Below are 12573 nucleotides of genomic sequence, written 5' to 3' on the forward strand. Positions count from 1 at the left end.
AGAGAGCCAGGGTAACAGAGCCCCGTGCCAGAGAGGGAGCCAGGGTAACAGAGCCCCGTGCCAGAGAGGGAGCCATGGTAACAGAGCCCCGTGCCAGAGAGGGAGCCAGGGTAACAGAGCCCCGTGCCAGAGAGAGAGCCAGGGTAACAGAGCCCCGTGCCAGGGGGGAAGGAGAGACTACCCACTGTCAAGATGACTTAGCAGAGAGGAAACAGAGGAGGTTTATCTGTCAAGATGACTTAGCAGAGAGGAAACAGAGGAGGTTTATCTGTCAAGATGACTTAGCAGAGAGGAAACGGAGAGGTTTATCTGTCAAGATGACTTAGCAGAGAGGAAACGGAGAGGAGGTTTCTGTCAAGATGACTTAGCAGAGAGGAAACAGAGGAGGTTTATCTGTCAAGATGACTTAGCAGAGAGGAAACGGAGAGGTTTATCTGTCAAGATGACTTAGCAGAGAGGAAACAGAGGAGGTTTATCTGTCAAGATGACTTAGCAGAGAGGAAACGGAGAGGTTTATCTGTCAAGATGACTTAGCAGAGAGGAAACGGAGAGGAGGTTTCTGTCAAGATGACTTAGCAGAGAGGAAACAGGAGGTTTATCTGTCAAGATGACTTAGCAGAGAGGAAACAGAGGAGGTTTATCTGTCAAGATGACTTAGCAGAGAGGAAACGGAGAGGAGGTTTCTGTCAAGATGACTTAGCAGAGATGAAACAGAGGAGGTTTATCTGTCAAGATGACTTAGCAGAGAGGAAACAGAGGAGGTTTATCTGTCAAGATGACTTAGCAGAGAGGAAACGGAGAGGTTTATCTGTCAAGATGACTTAGCAGAGAGGAAACGGAGGAGGTTTATCTGTCAAGATGACTTAGCAGAGAGGAAAAGGAGAGGAGGTTTATCTGTCAAGATGACTAAGCAGAGATGAAACCCCAGAGGAGGTTTGTCTTTACCCTGACTCCTACATCAACCCTAACCTCCCCTCTCCCCTCCCCAGTCACTAGACTCGTACATCAACCCTAACCTCCCCTCCCCAGTCACTAGACTCCTACATCAACCCTAACCTCCCCTCCCCAGTCACTAGACTCCTACATCAACCCTAACCTCCCCTCCCCTCCCCAGTCACTAGACTCCTACATCAACCCTAACCTCCCCTCCCCAGTCACTAGACTCCTACATCAACCCTAACCTCCCCTCCCCTCCCCAGTCACTAGACTCCTACATCAACCCTAACCTCCCCTCCCCTCCCCAGTCACTAGACTCCTACATCAACCCTAACCTCCCCTCCCCAGTCACTAGACTCCTACATCAACCCTAACCTCCCCTCCCCTCCCCAGTCACTAGACTCCTACATCAACCCTAACCTCCCCTCCCCAGTCACTAGACTCCTACATCAACCCTAACCTCCCCTCCCCTCCCCAGTCACTAGACTCCTACATCAACCCTAACCTCCCCTCCCCTCCCCAGTCACTAGACTCCTACATCAACCCTAACCTCCCCTCCCCAGTCACTAGACTCCTACATCAACCCTAACCTCCCCTCCCCTCCCCAGTCACTAGACTCCTACATCAACCCTAACCTCCCCTCCCCAGTCACTAGACTCCTACATCAACCCTAACCTCCCCTCCCCTCCCCAGTCACTAGACTCCTACATCAACCCTAACCTCCCCTCCCCTCCCCAGTCACTAGACTCCTACATCAACCCTAACCTCCCCTCCCCTCCCCAGTCACTAGACTCCTACATCAACCCTAACCTCCCCTCCCCAGTCACTAGACTCCTACATCAACCCTAACCTCCCCTCCCCTCCCCAGTCACTAGACTCCTACATCAACCCTAACCTCCCCTCCCCAGTCACTAGACTCCTACATCAACCCTAACCTCCCCTCCCCTCCCCAGTCACTAGACTCCTACATCAACCCTAACCTCCCCTCCCCAGTCACTAGACTCCTACATCAACCCTAACCTCCCCTCCCCTCCCCAGTCACTAGACTCCTACATCAACCCTAACCTCCCCTCCCCAGTCACCAGACTCTGAGATCAGATGCTGTTAATCCCCTTTAATCAGACAGAACCCTTTCTCTCAACCTGGCACCCAGAGCTGTCACCCCCCCCCCCCCCCCCCCTCCCTCCCCCAGTGCTGGGTGTTTACCGGTTCGGAGGGTACCTAGGCTCCGGCACGTCTCTTTACTCCTTCTCTGCAGCTCCCTGCTCTCTGCTTCACCCCTACAGCAGAGTTACAGCCCCATGACAGGCACATGGTGTGGGATACTAGCTCGTCCCAGCCTGGAGGAAGGAGAGGCTACCCACTGGTCAGGTCCTAGCTCGTCCCAGCCTGGGGGAAGGAGAGACTACCCACTGGTCAGGTCCTAGCTCGTCCCAGCCTGGGGGAAGGAGAGACTACCCACTGGTCAGGTCCTAGCTCGTCCCAGCCTGGGGGAAGGAGAGACTACCCCCTGGTCAGGTCCTAGCTCGTCCCAGCCTGGACCCTGGGGGAAGGAGAGACTACCCACTGGTCAGGTCCTAGCTCGTCCCAGCCTGGGGGAAGGAGAGACTACCCACTGGTCAGGTCCTAGCTCGTCCCAGCCTGGGGGAAGGAGAGACCACCCACTGGTCAGGTCCTAGCTCGTCCCAGCCTGGGGGAAGGAGAGACTACCCACTGGTCAGGTCCTAGCTCGTCCCAGCCTGGACCCTGGAGGAAGGAGAGGCTACCCACTGGTCAGGTCCTAGCTCGTCCCAGCCTGGACCCTGGGGGAAGGAGAGACTACCCACTGGTCAGGTCCTAGCTCGTCCCAGCCTGGACCCAGGGGGAAGGAGAGACTACCCACTGGTCAGGTCCTAGCTCGTCCCAGCCTGGACCCTGGGGGAAGGAGAGACTACCCATTGGTCAGGTCCTAGCTCGTCCCAGCCTGGGGGAAGGAGAGACTACACACTGGTCAGGTCCTAGCTCGTTCCAGCCTGGGGGAAGGAGAGACTACCCACTGGTCAGGTCCTAGCTCGTCCCAGCCTGGACCCTGGGTGAAGGAGAGACTACCCACTGGTCAGGTCCTAGCTCGTCCCAGCCTGGACCCTGGGGGAAGGAGAGACTACCCACTGGTCAGGTCCTAGCTCGTCCCAGCCTGGACCCTGGGGGAAGGAGAGACTACCCACTGGTCAGGTCCTAGCTCGTCCCAGCCTGGACCCTGGGGGAAGGAGAGACTACCCACTGGTCAGGTCCTAGCTCGTCCCAGCCTGGACCCTGGGGGAAGGAGAGACTACCCACTGGTCAGGTCCTAGCTCGTCCCAGCCTGGGGGAAGGAGAGACTACCCACTGTTCAGGTCCTAGCTCGTCCCAGCCTGGGGGAAGGAGAGACTACCCACTGGTCAGGTCCCAGCCTGGGGGAAGGAGAGACTACCCAGAAACCCTTTCAGTCCCTTCACCCCCCCTCTTGTAGAAACCTTTGAATCTGATGAAGGCATCAGAGAACCAACCTGGTCCTCTATTATTAACCCTCTCTCTCTCTCTCTTTCCCCCGTCTGCCTCTCTCCCTCCATTCCCCTCTCTATCTCTCTCCCTCCATTCCCCTCTCTCTCTCTCTCTCTATCCATTCCCCTCTCTCTCTCTCTCTCTCCATTCCCCTTTCTCTCTCTCTCTCCATTCCCCTCTCTCTCTCTCTCTCTCTCCATTCCCCTCTCTCTCTCTCCCTCCTTTCCCCTCTCTCTTTCTCTCTCCCTCCACCTTCTGCCTCTCTCTCTCTCTCTCCCTCCATTCCTCTCTCCCTCTCTCTCTGTCTCTCTCGCTCTCGCTCTCTCTCTCTCTCTCTCCTCCTGTAGAAAGCTTTGAGTCTCTGATAAAGGCATCAGAGAACCACACCAACCTGGTCCTCCAGGCGTCGTACCGTAACATGGCTGGGGAGGCGTCAGGTCTGGTGAGAGAGTTGTTCACTGACGTCGGCCTCTTCCTCCTTGGCTCCGAACTCAACGTTGATGACATCACCAGCCGCTTCTTCGACGCTCTCTTCCCATTGGTCTACCACCACCTCATCAACCCCAGCCTCAGCCGCGTCACCCCCGGTTACGCCGAGTGCGTCCGCTCCGCCCACCGCGATTTGTCCCCGTTCGGCGCCGCTCCGGGAGTCCTAGCCAATCAGATCGGGAGGTCGGGGGTCGGGGGTCGTGTGCTGTTACAGGCGCTGCACCTCGGCGTAGAGGTGATCAACACCACGGATCACCTGGTGTTTAGCAGGGAGTGTCGCAGAGCTCTGCTCAGGATGCAGTACTGTCCCCACTGCCACGGACTCACCCTGTCTAAACCCTGTATGGGCTACTGTCTCAACGTGATGCGTGGCTGTCTGGCTAGCATGGCTGAGGTAACCCTGGCGTTGTTTTACACGTGATAATAACACCACTATTCTATAGATTCCCTCTGCTTGTTATCTATTCATCTGTTCTATAGATTCCCTCTGCTTGTTATCTATTCTATAGGTTCCCTCTGCTTGTTATCTATTCTATAGGTTCCCTCTGCTTGTTATCTACTTCATCTATTCTATAGGTTCCCTCTGCTTGTTATCTATTCATCTGTTCTATAGATTCCCTCTGCTTGTTATCTATTCTATAGGTTCCCTCTGCTTGTTATCTATTCTATAGGTTCCCTCTGCTTGTTATCTACTTCATCTATTCTATAGGTTCCCTCTGCTTGTTATCTATTCTATAGGTTCCCTCTGCTTGTTATCTATTCTATAGGTTCCCTCTGCTTGTTATCTATTCTATAGGTTCCCTCTGCTTGTTATCTATTCTATAGGTTCCCTCTGCTTGTTATCTATTCTATAGGTTCCCTCTGCTTGTTATCTATTCTATAGATTCCCTCTGCTTGTTATCTATTCATCTATTCTATAGGTTCCCTCTGCTTGTTATCTATTCTATAGGTTCCCTCTGCTTGTTATCTACTTCATCTATTCTATAGATTCCCTCTGCTTGTTATCTACTTCATCTATTCTATAGATTCCCTCTGCTTGTTATCTATTCTATAGGTTCCCTCTGCTTGTTATCTATTCTATAGATTCCCTCTGCTTGTTATCTATTCTATAGGTTCCCTCTGCTTGTTATCTATTCTATAGATTCCCTCTGCTTGTTATCTACTTCATCTATTCTATAGATTCCCTCTGCTTGTTATCTACTTCATCTATTCTATAGATTTCCTCTGCTTGTTATCTATTCATCTATTCTATAGATTCCCTCTGCTTGTTATCTATTCTATAGGTTCCCTCTGCTTGTTATCTATTCTATAGGTTCCTTGTTATCTATTCTATAGATTCCCTCTGCTTGTTATCTATTCTATAGATTCCCTCTGCTTGTTATCTATTCTATAGGTTCCCTCTGCTTGTTATCTATTCTATAGGTTCCCTCTGCTTGTTATCTATTCTATAGATTCCCTCTGCTTGTTATCTATTCTATAGATTCCCTCTGCTTGTTATCTATTCTATAGATTCCCTCTGCTTGTTATCTATTCTATAGATTCCCTCTGCTTGTTATCTATTCTATAGATTCCCTCTGCTTGTTATCTATTCTATAGGTTCCCTCTGCTTGTTATCTATTCTATAGATTCCCTCTGCTCTATTCATCTCAGCTCCTTGTTTCATTTTGATTTGTTTTACTTGGAAAGTGTGATTTGTTTTTTTAAAAAGGTTGTAAAAAGATTTTGATTTTGATTTGAGGTGGACCCCCATTGGAGAGAATTCGTGAGGTCGTTAGAGGGGCTGTCGGCACGCATGCACGGATCTCAGGACCTGGAGCAAGTGCTGCTGGGAGTTCACGCCGTCGTCCACGACGCCGTCGCACATGCTCAGAGGAACGGGCCACACCTCTCGGCACAGGTGAGGTGTTTGGTGACGCGTTGTCGTCCCCTGTTGGATTGTCATTGTCAGGATTAAGTTCAGAGAGCATTTTAGAAATGTGCTTCAGACTTAGTGAATAACATGAAACCAACCAGTCACCAGATTAAGTGATTAACATGAAACCAACCAGTCACCAGATTAAGTGATTAACATGAAACCAACCAGTCACCAGATTAAGTGATTAACATGAAACCAACCAGTCACCAGATTAAGTGATTAACATGAAACCAACCAGTCACCAGATTAAGTGATTAACATGAAACCAACCAGTCACCAGATTAAGTGATTAACATGAAACCAGCCAGTCACCAGATTAAGTGATTAACATGAAACCAGCCAGTCACCAGACTCAGTGAATAATGTCCCTATAAAACCAGCCAGTCACCAGACTAAGTGAATAATGTCCCTATAAAACCAACCAGTCACCAGACTAAGTGAATAATGTCCCTATAAAACCAGCCAGTCACCAGACTAAGTGAATACTGTCCCTATAAAACCAACCAGTCACCAGACTAAGTGAATAATGTCCCTATAAAACCAACCAGTCACCACACTAAGTGAATAATGTCCTTATAAACTGATGAAGAAGGAAGAAACACATTTTTCTCAGAAAGAGAGACAGAGTTGTAATACTGATCTGAGGTTTAATGACCGAACCAACTGCTACCACTCCGTCACCCAGGAATGTACTGCAGACCACGCACGCACGCGCGCGCGCGCGCGCACGCACGCACGCACGCACGCACGCACGCACGCACGCACGCACGCACGCACGCACGCACGCACGCACGCACGCACGCACGCACGCACGCACGCACGCACGCACGCACGCACGCACGCACGCACGCACGCACGCACGCACGCACGCACGCACGCACGCACGCACGCACGCACGCACGCACGCACGCACGCACGCACGCACGCACGCACGCACGCACGCACGCACGCACGCACGCACGCACGCACGCACACACACACACACACACACACACACACACACACACACACACACACACACACACACACACACACACACACACACACACACACACACACACACACACACACACACACACACACACACACACACACACACACACACACACACACACAGGGTACATACCAGTCAACAACAGCGTGCCCAGAACATTCTCAGAATAGACCATTGTGGGCAGGGAGCGCCAGTAGCCAGAAGAGGTTGTCCAGACTGTTAACCAGGTAGAGTTAGATCATCCCCAGTAGCCAGAAGAGACTGTCCTGTTAACCAGGGAGAGTTAGATCATCCCCAGTAGCCAGAAGAGGTTGTCCAGACTGTTAACCAGGTAGAGTTAGATCATCCCCAGTGGCCAGAAGAGACTGTCCTGTTAACCACGGAGAGTTAGCTCATCCCCAGTGGTCAGAAGAGACTGTCCTGTTAACCAGGGCGAGTTAGATCATCCCCAGTGGTCAGAAGAGACTGTCCTGTTAACCAGGTAGAGTTAGATCATCCCCAGTAGCCAGAAGAGACTGTCCTGTTAACCAGGGAGAGTTAGCTCATCCCCAGTGGTCAGAAGAGACTGTCCAGACTGTTAACCAGAGAGAGTTAGATCATCCCCAGTAGCCAGAAGAGACTGTCCTGTTAACCAGGGAGAGTTAGATCATCCCCAGTGGCCAGAAGAGACTGTCCTGTTAACCACGGAGAGTTAGCTCATCCCCAGTGGTCAGAAGAGACTGTCCTGTTAACCAGGTAGAGTTAGATCATCCCCAGTAGCCAGAAGAGACTGTCCTGTTAACCAGGGAGAGTTAGCTCATCCCCAGTGGTCAGAAGAGACTGTCCTGTTAACCAGGTAGAGTTAGATCATCCCCAGTGGCCAGAAGAGACTGTCCTGTTAACCACGGAGAGTTAGCTCATCCCCAGTGGTCAGAAGAGACTGTCCTGTTAACCAGGGAGAGTTAGATCATCCCCAGTGGCCAGAAGAGACTGTCCTGTTAACCAGGGAGAGTTAGCTCATCCCCAGTGGTCAGAAGAGACTGTCCTGTTAACCAGGTAGAGTTAGATCATCCCCAGTGGCCAGAAGAGACTGTCCTGTTAACCACGGAGAGTTAGCTCATCCCCAGTGGTCAGAAGAGACTGTCCTGTTAACCAGGTAGAGTTAGATCATCCCCAGTGATCAGAACTGTTAACCAGGGAGAGTTAGCTCATCCCCAGTGACCAGAAGAGGTTGTCCAGACTGTTAACCAGAGAGAGTTAGATCATCCCCAGTGACCAGAAGAGGTTGTCCAGACTGTTAACCAGGGAGAGTTAGATTATCCCCAGTCAGTCCTGGGACATATGAGCTTGACTGGGTCCCAAACGATCCCCTATTCTTGTTCTGAGAAATGAAGGCTATTTATTCCATGCGAGAAATTGCCAAGAAACTGAAGGTCTGGTACAACGCTGTGTACCACTCCCTTCACAGCACAGGAACCATTATCTCTGTGGAACGCTTTCTACACCTTGTAGAGTCCGTGGCCTGATGGAATTGAGGCTGTTCTGAGGGCAAAAGGTGGGGTATACTCAGGGTAGACTACAGTATAATGTGTGGTATACTCAGGGTAGACTACAGTATAATGTGTGGTATACTCAGGGTAGACTACAGTATAATGTGTGGTATACTCAGGGTAGACTACAGTATAATGTGTGGTATACTCAGGGTAGACTACAGTATAATGTGTGGTATACTCAGGGTAGACTACAGTATAATGTGTGGTATACTCAGGGTAGACTACAGTATAATGTGTGGTATACTCAGGGTAGACTACAGTATAATGTGTGGTATACTCAGGGTAGACTACAGTATAATGTGTGGTATACTCAGGGTAGACTACAGTATAATGTGTGGTATACTCAGGGTAAACTACAGTATACTGTTTGGTATACCCAGGGTAAACTACAGTATAATGTGTGGTATACTCAGGGTATAAACAGTATAATGTGTGGTATACTCAGGGTAGACTACAGTATAATGTGTGGTATACTCAGGGTAGACTACAGTGTAATGTGTGGTATACTCGGGGTAGACTACAGTATAATGTGTGGTATACTCAGGGTAGACTACAGTATAATGTGTGGTATACTCAGGGTAGACTACAGTATAATGTGTGGTATACTCAGGGTAGACTACAGTGTAATGTGTGGTATACTCGGGGTAAACTACAGTATAATGTGTGGTTAACTCAGGGTATAAACAGTATAATGTGTGGTATACTCAGGGTAGACTACAGTATAATGTGTGGTTAACTCAGGGTAGACTACAGTATAATGTGTGGTATACTCAGGGTAGACTACAGTATAATGTGTGGTTAACTCAGGGTAGACTACAGTATAATGTGTGGTATACTCAGGGTAGACTACAGTGAGTAGTGTACACTAGACTGGCTCACTTCAACATATACTACAGTGAGTAGTGTACACTAGACTGGCTCACTTCAACATATACTACAGTGAGTAGTGTACACTAGACTGGCTCACTTCAACATAGACTACAGTGAGTAGTGTACACTAGACTGGCTCACTTCAACATAGACTACAGTGAGTAGTGTACACTAGACTGGCTCACTTCAACATAGACTACAGTGAGTAGTGTACACTAGACTGGCTCACTTCAACATAGACTACAGTGAGTAGTGTACACTAGACTGGCTCACTTCAACAGTAGACTACAGTGAGTAGTGTACACTAGACTGGCTCCCTTCAACAGACTACAGTGAGTAGTCTACACTAGACTGGCTCACTTCAACGTAGACTACAGTGATTAGTGTACACTAGACTGGCTCCCTTCAATATAGACTACAGTGAGTAGTGTACACTAGACTGGCTCACTTCAACATAGACTACAGTGAGTAGTGCACACTAGACTGGCTCACTTCAACATAGACTACAGTGAGTAGTGTACACCAGACTGGCTCACTTCAACATAGACTACAGTGAGTAGTGTACACTAGACTGGCTCACTTCAACACAGACTCTCTGGGGAGAGTTAGCTCATCCCCAGTGACCAGAAGAGGTTGTCCAGACTGTTAACCAGAGAGAGTTAGATCATCCCCAGTGACCAGAAGAGGTTGTCCAGACTGTTAACCAGGGAGAGTTAGATTATCCCCAGTCAGTCCTGGGACATATGAGCTTGACTGGGTCCCAAACGATCCCCTATTCTTGTTCTGAGAAATGAAGGCTATTTATTCCATGCGAGAAATTGCCAAGAAACTGAAGGTCTGGTACAACGCTGTGTACCACTCCCTTCACAGCACAGGAACCATTATCTCTGTGGAACGCTTTCAACACCTTGTAGAGTCCGTGGCCTGATGGAATTGAGGCTGTTCTGAGGGCAAAAGGTGGGGTATACTCAGGGTAGACTACAGTATAATGTGTGGTATACTCAGGGTAGACTACAGTATAATGTGTGGTATACTCAGGGTAGACTACAGTATAATGTGTGGTATACTCAGGGTAGACTACAGTATAATGTGTGGTATACTCAGGGTAGACTACAGTATAATGTGTGGTATACTCAGGGTAGACTACAGTATAATGTGTGGTATACTCAGGGTAGACTACAGTATAATGTGTGGTATACTCAGGGTAGACTACAGTATAATGTGTGGTATACTCAGGGTAGACTACAGTATAATGTGTGGTATACTCAGGGTAGACTACAGTATAATGTGTGGTATACTCAGGGTAAACTACAGTATACTGTTTGGTATACCCAGGGTAAACTACAGTATAATGTGTGGTATACTCAGGGTATAAACAGTATAATGTGTGGTATACTCAGGGTAGACTACAGTATAATGTGTGGTATACTCAGGGTAGACTACAGTGTAATGTGTGGTATACTCGGGGTAGACTACAGTATAATGTGTGGTATACTCAGGGTAGACTACAGTATAATGTGTGGTATACTCAGGGTAGACTACAGTATAATGTGTGGTATACTCAGGGTAGACTACAGTGTAATGTGTGGTATACTCGGGGTAAACTACAGTATAATGTGTGGTTAACTCAGGGTATAAACAGTATAATGTGTGGTATACTCAGGGTAGACTACAGTATAATGTGTGGTTAACTCAGGGTAGACTACAGTATAATGTGTGGTATACTCAGGGTAGACTACAGTATAATGTGTGGTATACTCAGGGTAGACTACAGTATAATGTGTGGTATACTCAGGGTAGACTACAGTATAATGTGTGGTATACTCAGGGTAGACTACAGTATAATGTGTGGTATACTCAGGGTAGACTACAGTATAATGTGTGGTATACTCAGGGTAGACTACAGTATAATGTGTGGTATACTCAGGGTAGACTACAGTATAATGTGTGGTATACTCAGGGTAGACTACAGTATAATGTGTGGTTAACTCAGGGTATAAACAGTATAATGTGTGGTATACTCAGGGTAGACTACAGTATAATGTGTGGTTAACTCAGGGTAGACTACAGTATAATGTGTGGTATACTCAGGGTAGACTACAGTATAATGTGTGGTATACTCAGGGTAGACTACAGTATAATGTGTGGTATACTCAGGGTAGACTACAGTATAATGTGTGGTTAACTCAGGGTATAAACAGTATAATGTGTGGTTAACTCAGGGTAGACTACAGTATAATGTGTGGTATACTCAGGGTAGACTACAGTGAGTAGTGTACACTAGACTGGCTCACTTCAACATATACTACAGTGAGTAGTGTACACTAGACTGGCTCACTTCAACATATACTACAGTGAGTAGTGTACACTAGACTGGCTCACTTCAACATAGACTACAGTGAGTAGTGTACACTAGACTGGCTCACTTCAACATAGACTACAGTGAGTAGTGTACACTAGACTGGCTCACTTCAACATAGACTACAGTGAGTAGTGTACACTAGACTGGCTCACTTCAACATAGACTACAGTGAGTAGTGTACACTAGACTGGCTCACTTCAACAGTAGACTACAGTGAGTAGTGTACACTAGACTGGCTCCCTTCAACAGACTACAGTGAGTAGTCTACACTAGACTGGCTCACTTCAACGTAGACTACAGTGATTAGTGTACACTAGACTGGCTCCCTTCAATATAGACTACAGTGAGTAGTGTACACTAGACTGGCTCACTTCAACATAGACTACAGTGAGTAGTGCACACTAGACTGGCTCACTTCAACATAGACTACAGTGAGTAGTGTACACCAGACTGGCTCACTTCAACATAGACTACAGTGAGTAGTGTACACTAGACTGGCTCACTTCAACACAGACTACAGTGAGTAGTCTACACTAGACTGGCTCACTTCAACATAGACTACAGTGAGTAGTGTACACTAGACTGGCTCACTTCAATATAGACTACAGTGAGTAGTGTACACTAGACTGGCTCACTTCAACATATACTACAGTGAGTAGTGTACACTAGACTGGCTCACTTCAACAGTAGACTTCAGTGAATAGTGTACACTAGACTGGCTCACTTCAACATATACTACAGTGAGTAGTGTACACTAGACTGGCTCACTTCAACAGTAGACTTCAGTGAATAGTGCACACTAGACTGGCTCACTTCAACATAGACTACAGTGAGTAGTGTACACTAGACTGGCTCACTTCAACGTAGACTACAGTGAGTAGTGTACACTAGACTGGCTGACTTCAACATTAGACTACAGTGAGTACTGTACACTAGACTGGCTCACTTCAACATA

The 12573-nt window shown here is 48.2% G+C and overlaps 1 protein-coding gene across 1 annotated transcript in view; it reads left to right on the top strand.

Moving 5' to 3' along the window:
- The window catches only part of LOC149975351 (glypican-5-like), a 269642-nt gene that overhangs the window by 14270 nt on the left and 242799 nt on the right, over positions 1 to 12573 (top strand). Inside the window, exons 2-3 of the mRNA XM_090206941.1 lie at positions 3804 to 4339; positions 5684 to 5842. Of these exons, the coding sequence (XP_090063067.1) occupies positions 3804 to 4339; positions 5684 to 5842 (695 nt within the window). The remainder of the gene's footprint in view (positions 1 to 3803; positions 4340 to 5683; positions 5843 to 12573) is intronic.

Source organism: Oncorhynchus mykiss, chromosome 18, assembly GCF_057628025.1.
Source record: "Oncorhynchus mykiss isolate SJ-2025 chromosome 18, ASM5762802v1, whole genome shotgun sequence".
NCBI lineage: Eukaryota > Metazoa > Chordata > Actinopteri > Salmoniformes > Salmonidae > Oncorhynchus > Oncorhynchus mykiss.